We start from the raw sequence: 15157 nt of genomic DNA, 5'->3' as shown, positions 1-15157 counted from the left end.
CTGGGATTGTTCTCTTAGATCCTACAGAAGATTGAACTCACGTCTATCAACACAGCACAGTACAAAACAAAACTCAGCAGTGATGGGTTACGTTCTCCCCACCCCAGACAAAAAGAGGTTTCTTTTCACAACTTAATCCAGTTGCTCCTTCTGGCAAACTCATCACAGCAATGTAGGGAGTCAGATAACCCGTGTCTGAATTCAGTCACTTGGTGAGGTTTTCTCATCTTTAAAATGATTGACTTAGACTAAATCAGGGTTTCCTAACCATTTTGTCATGTACCTCTTTGGAAGTAAGATGAAGCCTATGGATCTATTCTCAGAATGGCATTTTTAAATACATGAGATAAAATATATAGGATTACCAAGAAAAATAGTTATATTGAAATAGTCCATCAGTCAGTGAGATTTTTAAGTGCTCACTATATGCATATCAAAAAAGGCAAAAAAAAAAAAAAGTCCTGTTATCAAGGAGCTCATGGTCTAATGATGGAGACAACCTGTAAATAACTACACAAACAAGACACACATATACACACACACACACACAAACACACCCAATAAATAAGGGTAGTCTCAGAGTGAAGACACTAAGATTAAGGGGGACTAGGAAAGGCTTCCTGCAGAAGGTGAGAGTTAGATGAGACTTGAAGGAAGCCAAGGAACCAGCAGGTAGATGGGAGGAAGAGAAGGAACAGCAAAGGAAGCCAGTGTCAGAAGATATGGAAGAATACAAAGCATAAGAAAATTGGAAAGATAGGCAGGATTTATATTTGATTCAGGAGGTAACAGAGATCCACTGGGGCTTACTGAATAGGGAGGTGATATGTGTTCTAGGAGGATCTATTTGTATGTGTGTTCATCCTTTGTTGCTGAAGAAGACCATGCCACCAGAGAAATGATGACATGACTTGCACTTGACTTTGTTTTGAGTGATGGAGGGCTGTGCAGGTCACCAGTCTCACTTCCTCCAGAGCCATCTGAATCTAGTGACCAGACATTCATCAGGATGACTGGAGATGACCCAGGATGAGGCAACTGGGGTTAAGTGACTTGCCCAAAGTCACACAGCTAGTGAGTATCAAATGTCTGAGGTGAGATTTGAAGTCAGGTCCTCCTGATTTCTGCACTGGTGCTCTATCCACTGCACCACCTAGCTGCCCCAGGAGGATCTATTTGACAGTCAAATGGAAGATGGTTTGGAATGAGGAGAGATTTGAGGCAAGGAGATGAACCAGAAATAGTTCCTGTGTTAGATATAATGAGGGCTCTACACCAGGGTAGTTTCAGAATGCCAGACTTCATGATCTCTGAGGTCCCCCCTCTTTTAAATCCTACAATTCTAACACATAGTGCAATGCTTGGCACACAGTATGCACTTAATAAATGCTTGTGGATCAGTTCCTTAAAGAAATTGTCACTAACATTAAGAAGCATGGCTAAATCAGAGGATCAACAAGGTTTTATCCTGAAAGCTAGTAAGAAGCAAGATATGTACATGTAGAAAAATATAGCAGCTCTTTTTGCAGTAGCCAAGAACTGGAAACTGAGAGGATGCCCATCAATTGGGGAATGACTGAACAAGCTGTGGCACATGAATTTAATGGAATACTGTAGGAATCTGTGTGCTATAAAAAATGACAAACAGGCTTCAGAAAAATCTAGAAAGACTTATATGAACTGATGCTGAGAGAAGTGAGCAGAACCAGGAGAACACTGTACACAGTAACAGCCACATGACTAACTCTGATAGACTTAGCTTTTCTCAGCAATGCAAGGATCTAAGACAACTCCAAGAGACTCATGATGGCAAATGCTATCCACATCCAGAGAAAGAACTTCGGAGTCTGAATAAGATGAAAACATACTATTTGTTCTTTTTTGTCTGTTTCTTCTTTCTAGTGGTTTTTCCCTTTGGTTCTAATTCTTCTTTACAACATGACTAGGTCCCTCACCAAGAACCACTTAATGACTACTTTTTGGGTCCTCCTGGCTCCAGAGTGAACGTAAATAGTAACTGTTTCTCTTTTGGCCAGCAGTTCTGAAGATCTTCCCTTCTCAGATTGATTTTTTTTTTAATTAAAGGGGTCATCCCTTGATTCATTTCTTTAACAGACCTATTCACTGAACGGATGTTACCTCACACGAAGTGAGAACCTGAAAAGACATTAGCCTAAAAGGGCCAGGGTCTCCCACTGCATTCTGGGTCATCTCCAGTCATCCTGATGAATATCTGGTCACTGGACCCAGATGGCTCTGGAGGAGAAAGTGAGGCTGGTGACCTTGCACAGGCCTCCCTCACTCAAAACAGAGTCAACTGCAAGTCTTGTCATGATGTCATGGTCCTCTTCCAGAACTAAGTACAAACACAACAACATGACTAATGTGGAAATATGTTTAATATGATTGTACATGTATATCCTGTATCAGATTTCAAGCTGTCTTGAGGAGTGCAAGTAGAAGAAGGGGGTGAAAATTATAGAATTCAAAATCCTATAGAAGTGAATACTGAAAACTAAAAACAAACAAGTAAAATTAAAACAAAACGAAACAAAAAGCAGCAGGGTATAATGTAAATCAGAGGCGGGGAACCTGCAGCCTAGAGACCACATGTGACCTTCTAGATCTTTAAGTGCAGCCTTTTGACTGAATCCAAATTAATGATTCACCTCTTTAAAAGGAGCCTCAATAAATCACATAATCTCAATAAGAAAAGGAAACTGTGCTACAGTGGGGTAAAATGCTTGCCTCAAGTCTCTCCTCATTCCAATTCATCTTCCACTTGGCTATCAAACAGATCTTCCTGAAACATTTCCCTATGCAGTGAACTTTGGGAGTTGTCCAGAATCAGATGTAAATTCCTCTGCCTAGCTGTTAAAGCCCATCATAATCTAACTTCTTTCTAGCTTTCAATTTTTAAAAATATTTTACATCCCTCCTTATTCTCTGTGATCCAGTCACACCGGCCTGCAGGCTGTTCCTTCTCTCCATCTCCTGGCTGGAGTCTAGAAACCTACATTTTAGTTCTGGTTCTGACATTTGCTAATCATCCTCAACAAGTCATCTCTCCATGAAGCTTCAATTTCTTTTTCTATACCACAGGAATAATACTTGCATTGACGTCAAAGGGTTGTGAAGAAAGAGCTTTCTAAACTTTAAAGTATTGTAATGTGAACAATAAAACACAGAGAAGTCCTTCGACATCAAACAGTGCTGTGGGATTTCAACTACCACTGTGACAGAATTCCCAAGGTAGGCATTTATTTGGCGTGGGCAAGATCCTCCAATCCAAAAATTTTCTGTCCCAACACAGGATGCATCTTGTCATTTCTTTTTTCCTAACATTTCTCCTATATGTCCCCCTTATTTCTATTCTCACAGTTTCCACCTAGTTTATTCCCTCATCACCTCTCACCTGAAGCCACTGTAATAGCTTCCTCTTTGTCTCAAGTCTCTCCCCATTCTAATCCAAACTATACACAGCTGCCAAAGTGAATTCCTAAAGCACAGGGTTGACCATGTCACATGCCCTCCTCCGTTCATTAAATCTTAATGGCTCTCTATTTCTTCTAGAATCAAATATAAATTCTGCCTTGACATTTACATTTTTTACCCAATCCCTTCTCAACTTTTTAAATTTTCTTACACATTGCTTCCCTCCATGTATTTAATGATCCAGCTATATTGGCTTACTTGTTCCTTAGAAACCATGCTCCATCTCCCATGTCTGTGCACCGTGCCAAGAATGTTTTTCTTCATCACTTCCCCCATCCCAACCTTTTGGAAACCAACTCAGCTGGTTTCCCTTTAAGATGAAGCTCAGATCCCATTTTTCTCAGGAGGCTTTTCCCAGTTTCTGAACCTGCTAGCATCTTCCACTCTACAGTTGTCTTCTACTGTCTATGTCTATGTTATCTCTTCTGTTAGAATGTAGGCTACTCACAGGCAAGGAATGTTTCTGATTTTGCTTTGTATTCCAACTCTCAGCACAATGCCAAGCACATAGTAATTTAAGAAATGCTTGTTATGGTGTCAAGGCACCATCAAGCACTGAGGTATGTATGTGTGTCAGGATCCTGGGTAAGTAAACAGAAAATTCATAAATAAATCTGACTTCCAGAAACATCCCATTTTGCTCAAGCTGGCAGGAAGGATTTAGGAAAATCTTAGTGGCTAATGTGAAGGGATTTTTGCCAGTATAAATGGAAACACAAATGAGTATTTCAGGTGAAGAGAAATAGTAGAACCCAAGAGAACTTGGGTTCAAATCCCAGCAGTGTGACACTTACTATGAAACGATGGTAATCACTATACCTCTCTGGACCTAAGTTTGCTCTTTCATGAAAACTATAATACTACTTAATTCGCAGTGTCTTTACGAGGACGATCTTAAAGCACTAATAACTATAGGTTCCATTAAAAATGGATAGTTGTGCCATCACTGGCAGCAGAACCAATATTGTGCAAAAATTCTTCCTTTTACAAGTTCTCCAGGAGTGGGGTCAAAGGGCCAGCACACAGACCAAGTATGAAGAATACATAGTCAGGAATTTCATGATTATTGGCTTTAGAGAGTCCTGGAAAGGACCTCAGAAATCATCTCATTCAATCCCTTCAGTCAATCCACAAACATTTATTAAGCACCTACTATGTGTCAAGCACATGCTAGACCTCAGGACCACATGGTTACAGAATTAGACTGGAAAGGATCTTAGAGATCCAGCTCCCTCATTTGCAGAAGAGGAACCAGGGTTCAGAGATGTAAAGGTACGTTCATGTTAATCCCTGGTTCTCTGCCTCTAAATCTAGTACTTCCCACTATATCACACAGCCCCTTTTATCTTAAAGATGATAAAACAGGCCTCGAAAGGTAAGTAACGAGCCCAAGCTCACCTAGGGAGCAAATAGCAGATCTTGGATTTTATCCCAGGTCTTCTGACCCTAAGAAAGTTCTTCTTCCCCCATACCATGTTTTTAGTAAAAATTTTGTGAGTGACAACTTCTCCTTTGAAAACATCTGGATGGGTATAGACTTTATCTGCAGAGGCAGTTAAAACTCCTTAAAAGGGTTACACTTAAATTTCACACTAAGGACATTCCCCAAAAAAGATCTTCAATATGACTAACTTCCTCATCACCTCTGAATTCTTAGACACTTCCATCTCCCTTCATCTAGTTGCCGGCTCTAGCAACTAGGCTCAATGAGTTCAATTGTTGAATCAAGCAGAAGACATCATTAAGAACCTGCAGATCAATGAAGTCAATCCTCCCACCAAGAAAAAGAGAGAGGAAAAGGGCCCCAGCACACACTTACCGGCACTCCCCAGGCACGCTGCATCCCCCGTGGAGTAAATTACATCCTTGTTTACATACAGCTGTGAACACAGAGACACAGGGTTGAAGCAGCAGCTACCAGAGGCCCTCAACAATGCCAGCTCTAAGCCTGTCAGAGCCATCAGCTGGCAACCCCGGGCGACAGTCCTAACTTCCAAACATAATCACATCAGAGAAAATCAGAGCTGGATGAGACCAAGCCAGAGTCTGTAACTAAGCCATCTATACTTTACCTACTAGCAGATAATTTGTTCCCACTTTCACAGCATGACAGAATGCCAAAGCTAAAAAGAACCTTAGAGAACACTGAGTTCAGCCCTTTCATTTCACAAAACAGGGAAAATGATGGTCTGAGCTTTCTGCCAACAAATTAGTGTTAGTAAAGAGGTCAGGACCCAGACTTCCCTGCAATATCCTCCTTCTTTCCCCGCATCCAGTAACCTCCACCCCCGCCTCCCTAATCCCAAGCTCTTTCAACTATACCAAGCTAGACTTCATGATCTACCATAGGCACAGCCAAGTCTAACATTTCATATCAACTGGAGCGATGGAAGAGACATGTGGCACCTTAACCATGGAACCAGATAGCAGCTAGGAGAGCAGATCTAGTAATCTAGAACTAGGAACTTCCGTCACATGAACATCAGGCCAATAGACAGATACATATCTGGCCAAATACACATAGTTACCTGAGAATTAAAGTTGCTAATACAAGGAACAAATTATTATTAACCAGAAAAGACAAGTAAGCTTGAACTGGTTTAAAATCTGTCCCCAAAGACACCTACTGCAGAGAGATAGTACCAACAGTCAACATTATGGAGTTTTAGTAAAAGCTGGACTTTGCATAGCACCTTAAATTTGCAAAGCATTGTACATATGCTATTTCTTTTGAATCAAAAGGTTCTTGGATGCATTAATGGAGTTCCCTTGACCAGAATGAGGGAGCTGAGGACAGTTCCAGCTAGAGAAACCTTCTCAGGTCCAGATGTCACATTTAGAAAGGAGCTAACAGGAGTCCAAAGGCACATAACCAGAATGGTCAAAAGCCTGGAGATAATTCCACAGGTTGAATTGATTGAAGGAATTGGGTATATTTAGGCTAGCTAAAACTCTGGGTGAACAGATAGGGATCGATGAGTATTAACAGGGTTATCTCAAAGGAGAAGGATTATGATTTGATATCCCTTTTACAGGAAAAAAACTAGGGCCAATAGGGAGAAGTTACAGAGAAGTTTTAGAAAAAGGAATTTAAAAATCCCTAAAAATAAGTTACCTTTTCATCACCAAATTTTTCCAGAGCATTCTGTTTGGCTATCTCCTTTCGCTCAATCACATTCTATCCTGTAGACTATAAATTCCTTTATAAGAGGAACCACATAAAAATGGTAATAAAAAATTTTATATAACGCTAACTTTGGCAAAGTACTTTCTACATTAATTCACTACATTAACTCCAAAACGATCCTGTGAAGTGTAGATGAAAGGCATTATTACACCCATTTTATAGATGAGAAAAACTGAGGCACAGAGAGGTGAAGTGAGTTGTTTATGGTCATGCAACTGACAAATAGAGGAAGTAGAATTTGAATTCAGGTCGATTTGACCCCAAATTCAACATTTTATGCACTATGCTAGACTATTCCTGTATGGTTGTTCAATATTGTGTCTCTCAGCTACCTGACATGCACACTGCAAATATTTGCTGAACTGACTTAATTGTTAGAATTTTCAAAAATGGAATGGACTGTCTCATAAGGAAATGAGTTCCCCATTACTAGGGGTTTTTTCAAGTAGATGCTATATATGAGCTCCTGCTGGGGAATATCATGGAAAAAGATTCTTGCTTGGGTTTGGGTCTGACTAGAGAGTCCTTTACAGGAAATACTGGTGAGATGCCCACGTGATGTGGGAGCCTCTTGAAGGGACCATCACCCAAGTCAAAGAGTTTCCAGTTTTCCCCAGAACTAGAGGGCCCTACTTTTCTCCCACTGAGCCAGAGTGATCCTTCTACACAGAAAAGGACACATGGATAACCAGTGGCTCCTACTCAACAAGAATCATTGAATTACAGACTCTTATACCCAATCAGGGCTCTGGTCTAATCTCCCTTCTCCCCATAACCTCCCTAACAGAAGGTTAATCACGCATACCCGATGATGGGGAATTTATTATTCTTCAAAACAGCTCAATAACATGAAAGTTGTAACTATTAGGAAATTCATCTTCATACTAAGCCAAAATCTGTGATTTAGTATTTCCTCCAAGTTCAGTCTCCTTAGATCAAGTAGTAGTATAGCCCTTTAAATACTGGAGACTTGTATGACAGAGAACACAGGACAGTAGCACTAGACTTGGAGTAAAAAAGACCAGTGAAGCTTTGGATGAGAGAATTCTAAGGTCCTTTCCAACCCTAAAGCCTGTGACTCATGCCCTACCTCCCTCACAGGGTAGTTTTGAAAGCAGATGAGAAAAGACAGGTGAAGGTACTTTATAGGCATAAAGTCCTGGGTGTACATGTGTGGTTCTCACTGTAGCTTCCAATTCCCCCAACTTTCCTGTCCTCCTCCTCAGAACATACTTCATTTTATAATATGATTCTCCTGAAATGTGGTACCCAGACCTAAACATAATACTCTGGATGGGATATGAGACAGAAAACACCCTAAAATGGATATTATTATGGGGTAAGTCCCCATGTTTATTCTGTTTCTCTGTCTCCCACTTGCATGTGCTGGCTGTTTACCTTGCTTGCACTCAGGGCCCATCCAGCCTTCCATGCAGGCCTTATTGCCGTACTGGTCACAGGTGTAGTGGCCCACAAAATCATCCCTGGGCCTGCAGAACTTGTTGCAGGTGCTGCTGTAGTAGTTTTCATCACACTGCACACGGATCTTCACCTCCAGGTGGGCCACGTGGCCACTAAAATGGAGGCTCTTCCAGCGGTCCTCAGGGTTGATCATTCCTGCATGTGACACTCTTTCAATCAGAAGCCCATCTGCCGGACAAAGAGAGTGCGGAAAGGGATAGAGAAGGAAAGAGAAAGGTAGAACTCATCAGCTTGAGGAATACATATGAGAAAACCTTTCACAAATCCAATCCTCTTCTCCTTTCCAATGAGATCATGAATTCAACTCAACAATTTATATGTATACACGTCAACTCTCCCGATAAAATGTAAGTTCTTTGAGGACAGAAGCAACTCATTTTTGTCTTTGTACCTCTAGTACCTAGAATAATAGCTAATGCTTATGTAGAACTTTAAGGTTTGCAAACTTCTTTACAAATATCTCATTTTATTCTCAAAGCTACCCTGGGGAAAAGTGCTATTATTATCTCCATTCTACGGATGAGGATACTGAAGCAGACGGAGATTATGTGACTTACGCATGGTCATATCACTAGTAAATAAGGCTAGATTTTAACTCCTGAATTCAGGTCCAGAGCTCTACCCACTGTAGCACTTCGCTGGATTAAGAATATTACGTGCTGAATAAATGCTTATTGAGTGAACAAACCTCTGTTAAGTGCCTACACCTAGAACCCATGCTTGATGATGGGAGAAATACAAAGCGAGAGAGGGTACAGTCCCTGCTCCCATGGAGCTCACAAGCTAGAAAGGAGATAAGACATGGACATGAACAGCCATAATGTATGACAAATACTCTACTAGCACGTATAAAAAGTACATTAGAGAAGTGCCCAAGTTCAACATCAAGCTAGGGTGAGAATGGCCATTACTGAATGAGGATCAGAGTGGTCCTCCCAGAAGAGGTAGCATATAAGTGAGACTTTAAAGAAAGAACAATTTAACAAAGACTGGAGAATTATATTCCAAACAGAAGAAACAACTGGAGATGAGGTACACAAGTGAGCACACACATGGTGTGTTCAAATGGTCCAGTGTGAATGACATACAGAGTGCATGGAAATGAGCAAAATGAGATAAGGGTAGAAAGGTGGGATGATATCAGAGTTTGTGGAGGGTCTTGAATGCCAGGCAAAGGACTGAACTTTTCATAGCATGCTATCAGGGATCACCAAAGATTTATATTGGAATAATGACATAATGAGTAATATATATAAAAATTATCCTGGCAGAAATATGAAGGGCAGATTGGAGTGAGGGAGAGAGCATGAAAACCTTTTAGTCTACCTCCTTTCAGAAATCTATAAAGCCTGGTGCCTAAGTGGACGCTTCCTCCGGAGATCCAGCGTTTACTGCACCAGAGGAAGGCTTTGTTGTCTAGTGTTTGGCAACAGGCGGGGCAGGAAACCAGGCTGAGGGCAACCCAGAGGAAATATTATGGAACTGGACCAGAGTCAGGAGGAAGCGGCTTTCTCCCACCAAAAAAGGGGGGAATCCTGCCATGCCCACACTGTCAAACTCACGCTGCTTCTCTCCACTTTCTTCTTGCTAAGTTTTTACTTATCTTGTTTTCCCATTACTTTCATTTCCCAAGATATCTTCCCTCTCTCTCCTATCCAGAAAGCTGTCCCTCATATAATAAAGAACAAAAAAGGGGAGCACGGCAAAGCAAAGTAAAATAAATTATCACTTCCACTGAGTTTCACAGTATATGTAAAAATCCCACACCAGTAGTCATCTATACCTCTGTAATGAGAGAGAAAGAAATGTTATCCCTTTTTTTGGAGCCAAATTTGATCACTCTAATTATACAGGATTTAGTTTTGTTTTTGTCATTATTCTTTTCATTTAGGTTGCTGCAGTCATTGCGTATATTGATTTCCCGTTTCTGCTTTCACTTAGTATCAATTTATACAAATTTTCCCATGTTCTATGTCCAACACATTACTTTGCTTATGATTCAACTACATTCTCATGACACAACTGGATGAGCCATTCCTAAATCAATGACTACCTAACCTACTTTGTTTCCAGTTCTCTGATACTATAAAAATTTGCGGGACATTTTAGTCACTTTGCATAATTCCAAATTACATTCCAGAATGGATGAACCTGTTTACAGATCCACCAACACTGTATTAGTGTATTTGTCCTTACTCAGCCCCTCCAACACTGAGTATTCTCACCTTTTGATAGTTTTATAAATTTACTAGGTGTAAAAGTTTTAATGTTCAGGATTTGTTTTGTTTGCATTTCTCTTACTAGTGACTTGGAGAAATTCTTCAGGTGATGGTTTATAGTTTGCATTCTTCTTTTGAGAACTGTCTATTTGCATCCTTGACTACTTATCAACTGGTAAATGTAATTCTTGATTCCTTCCACTTTCAAAACCTAATTTATTCAGAGTCAATTTAAAGACCAGAAACAAGAAGAAAAGGGAAAAAATCCTATTTAGAAGGAACAATAGATAATTGTGAGCATGTGTGTAATAACATGTACATTTGTCACAGCTTGCCCCAAAACTCTGAAAAGTTGTCAGAATTGATCCTTGCACATGTATTTGACCTTCTCCCCAGTACAGAGCCTTGAGGAAAAAAGGTATGTTCTCTCTATTTTAGTAACCCTGAGTCAAGCATTGGACCCTGAGCATGGTTACTGTTCAATAAATGTTTGTTTTAGCTGAATCAATGAAAAAACAAATGATGTACCAGTTAATGATCTGGATGTTTTCTAAGCAGATGTACCTGACTAACTGATTGGCTTTTCATTTACTAGAACTGTATATGTGTGTGTGCGTGCGTGCGTGTGTGTGTGCCCATGCATACGCCTATCCTAGACAGATTTACTTTCCCTTTCCTTCTCTCTGCCTCTGCACTATGCAATTTTATTGTTGTTGGAAATGTTGAGTACAGATTACAAATTTCATTAACTCAAAATTCTCATTTACTTAACCTCATATACTAGGTCCACTTGTACCAAGCAAAACTCACTCCTGATGCCATGACCAGATAATAGAGAAATATGAATCACCATTATACCCCCAAATTCATGATGCAGCATTAGTTAAATGTTCATAGGACTTTGAGCTGGACAGAACTTTAAAGAATATCTAATCCAATACCCTCATTTTTCAGGTGAGGAAAAGGAGGCCAAGAGGGGTTAAATGATTTACCTAAAGTTACAAAGGTAGGAAACAGTAGAGCTGGAAATCCTTTAAGGGACACAAGACAAGGCTTGATGGTAGGTAGGGACACCCCTGGTTCTCCCACCAGTAAATGTTATGTAGACATACTCTAGAAGCTTTCCCTAAACTTTTTTTAATGCTATGAACAAATTCTTTATTATTTTTCAAATACAGAAAGAGCATTTTGAAAACAGATGTTTGGAAATGTTTTCATCATTATGTGATTTTGTTACCAAATATGATATAGATGTGTCACCTACAAAAACTTTTTTGTCTGCACGCTTCATTTTTTTTTTTTTTACTTTGTGTTCACCTTATTGTTTATTTTTTTTGTTTTGGGGTAAATTTCTTATTTTACACTTAAATACAAAACGAGAAAAGAAAAAAAATTTTCTAAGCTATTTCATATTCCCAACCATATACCTCTGCAGGGTGTGAAGAATTCCATGAATTTTTTCCCTTTGGATAGAGGAAAGAAAATCTCTAATTTATTCTAAATGTACCTCTTTCTAGTTTTAAAGGAGAAATACCCTCCACAGATATGGGTTCTAGAAATGATTGTGTAAAACCAGTTACTTCGTTTGTTCTACCTCAGTTTCCCCATCTGTAACATAGCAACATTCTATTACAATAATTAGCTTATTTTAAACCTAAGGGCCATAGAATCCCCTCTAAGTTCTACGTGTTCCCTTCTCTTTGGCTTATTTTTTTGATGAAAAGTTCTCAAGTCAGTCACAATTACTCCAAAACATTAATCAGGAAAATTCCTAACATTTAGGTAGATGGTGGGCTGTCTGACTGACCTTACATTTGTATCTGTCTCTAGCTAATTCCTGGTTTCTCTGCCGCTGAGACAAAACTGGGTTCACTAGAAATCTTTGGGTAATAAAATAGCAGATTATATTACAGTTTCTGATGATAAACAGGCATAGAGGGTAGGGAATGGGGCAAAGAAATTGGGTAAAGACCTGACCTTGGACACCTGTAGAGCCAGTGACTCCCCTTAATATTGCCCTTCTCCGCACAGCTCAGGACTCAAAGGTATGCTAAAACACCATGCTTGCTTCAGTCTTTTCAAATTCAGGTCCTTATAATCTCCACTGCTGAAATAACTTCTTGCTTAAGGTATGACCCAATCTTTTACACAATGGCTTTGATTGATTCCAAGAGGTGAATAGGTGAATCAGCAATGTTCACATTTAGTTCTGACTGTTTAATTTGGTGAAAAGGTGTTCTTACCTAAGGTTTTATCTTCTAGTGGGTAGGATAATCAATAGAGCCTTGCTCTTGAAGTGATATAAGGAAGCTGTCTTACTATCCACTAACAGGCTAGGTGATCTCTGAGAAGTTTCTTGATCTCAATTTCTTCTTCTGTAAGATGAGGCTGGGAATCGAGGAATCCTGGTTCTAGTTCCAGCTCCACTACTAACTTGATATTCAACCCTGAACAATTCACATGATCTCAGTTTAGATTAAATGACTTTCTGAAGTTCCTTTTAGTTCAAAGAACGTGTCTAGTCCTTGGGGTTTAAAAGGGAAGACAAATTTGATCCCTTCTCTGTCATAGTCATGAAGTTACAGGCTCTGATTTAAGACTTTCTAGATCAGAGCATCATTTTCAGGTCACCTTCTTGCAGAAAGAATCCAATACTAAAATGAGCCACTCAAATAAATAGCAGCGAAATCCACAGAAGAGGGTTACAAAATGTCATCACCAAAGGCCTGCTTGGACAAATCTCTTGCCCCTCAACCTGAAAGGTCTCCACATATCAAATCCAATTCAAACATTTAGTAAGTGCCTACTGAATTTTATGAAACATGTAATCTCAAGAGTCTGATCCTACCCACACCTGAACAGGAATCCCTTCCAGTAAAGTGGTCATTTAGCTTCTACTTAAGCCACCTTTCCAGGCAGCCGGTTCCATCTGGGGAAGCTCTTTTAAGAAATTCCTCCTTATTTCATACAAAAATATGTCTTTCTGTAACTTTCATTTATGGGTCTGCTCTAATATCTCCAATAACCTATCTATTGAAGATCATTCATCCTTTGCTTTAACACCAAGAGTCTGGAAAGCCCACTGTGAATCTTCACTCCTGAATCATCAAGAAACAAGTATATTTATAAATCTAACAGATACTTACCAGACAACAATACAACTTTCAAAACTCAGGGAGCATCCTTTGGCCTCCAGCTAGCCCCCTACTACCTATGGAGAAGCTACCAAAAATAGTTGAATCTCTGCTGCATGTGAAACTTTCCTTTCAAATTCCTACATCCAGTTAACAACAGCAAAATGGATATGAAGCCATCTCTCTGTATTTACCTGCATTTTCCCTTGGGTCTGCAAGTAAACAAATAATTGTGTTTCCTATTATAGATGTTTAAAGATTGATCACGGTCTTCAGAGGTATGGACCTATTTTTAAAAATATTTATGTTTGAAATAGGTAAACTATTTATTTGTAATTCTCTAACAATGTGTCATGTTTTTGTCTCTGTGTTTCTTGTTCCTCTGTAGCTCTCATTGATTGATTTTTCTGAAATATGAAGATCTTGACTCTTGTGATAGTGGGGGAAGGGTTTGACATGCTAAATAATATATCTTTTATTACTCGTTCTCATTTCTCCATGTTTGACTTGAGAAGAAAGTAACCCTTCATTTAGTTTAATATTTCAAATTGTCAGTTTGATTTGTGTGTGTACATACGTAATACATCGAAAGATGTCTATCATTTGTTAACTCCCAGGAAAATGTAGTTTAAATTTTTCATCTATTTAATTTTAATTAATATAATTTATTTAGTTTTCTTTCCTCATCTGTAAGACAAATAGGTTTGACCTACCATCCTGTGACCTTCAACACTGCACAGATGCCCTCCTGTCTCTAGTGTTCTGTGACTTTCTGATCCCTGATATATGTGACCTTGTTTTAGTTATGAAGGACTGATTTTCCCAGTAAATAAGCTGATTTTTCTGACCATGGACTAATGGCTCTTTCAGGCCATCCACTTAGTAAATTATCTAAATTAGAGGTGTTCACACCTCGGATTTTGTAATACCGTACACTTTGATGAGACAACATGGCAAAGCAGACTATAGTAGGATATTGGACTAAGTCTTAGTTCAAATCCTACCTTTGATGGGGATAATAATATGTCTATAGTAACCACATCATAAGATTGCTATGAGGTTGAAATCACATAATTCACATAAAATGCTCTACAAATTTAAAAACACTATATATGTTGGGATGGAAGGGAAGGACACAGCTGTACTTTTATGAGTAAATGGAACACCCAATAAGGAAACTCCCTCTACTACAACAGATCAGCAACTGCTCTGTAGTTTATAGCTCTAGAAAGTTTCCTGAAGAACTGAAAGGCTAAGTGATTTTCCTAGAGTTACAAAACCAGTCTATCAGAGCCCAAGTCTTTGTGGCACTGAAGTCTATTTTCTATCTTACTACCCTCCATGCACCCTCTGATCCAGTGACAATTGTCTCCTAGCTGTTCCATAAACGAGACACTTCATTCCATCTCTCTTCTCTGAGCATTTTCTCTAGCTGTCCATCATGACTGTAATGCCCCTTCCTCCTCTACTCCACATACTAACTTCCCTGTCTTTCTTCAAGTCCCAGCTAAAATCTGATCTTTAACTGGAAGTCTTTCCCAGTCTTGCCTAATTCTATTGCCTTCCCTCTGTTAATTACTCCCTATTTATCGGGCATATAGCTTGTTTGTACATATTTGTTTCAGCTCACATTTATATAG

The 15157-nt window shown here is 39.4% G+C and overlaps 1 protein-coding gene across 2 annotated transcripts in view; it reads right to left on the bottom strand.

The window, feature by feature from the left end:
* Positions 1-15157, bottom strand: part of JAG2 (jagged canonical Notch ligand 2) — a 146897-nt gene that overhangs the window by 59245 nt on the left and 72495 nt on the right. For both annotated transcript variants that reach the window (XM_072629831.1, XM_072629832.1), the window contains exons 4-5: positions 8081-8332; positions 5315-5375 (exon numbers count right to left, since the gene is read on the bottom strand). In XM_072629831.1, coding sequence (XP_072485932.1) covers positions 5315-5375; positions 8081-8332 — 313 coding nt within the window. The remainder of the gene's footprint in view (positions 1-5314; positions 5376-8080; positions 8333-15157) is intronic.

The sequence above is a fragment of the Notamacropus eugenii genome, chromosome 1 (assembly GCF_028372415.1).
Source record: "Notamacropus eugenii isolate mMacEug1 chromosome 1, mMacEug1.pri_v2, whole genome shotgun sequence".
In the NCBI taxonomy this organism is placed as follows: Eukaryota; Metazoa; Chordata; class Mammalia; order Diprotodontia; family Macropodidae; genus Notamacropus; species Notamacropus eugenii.
The sequence above is the reverse complement of the archived record's forward strand: the minus strand, read 5'-3'. Positions and strand labels throughout refer to the sequence as shown.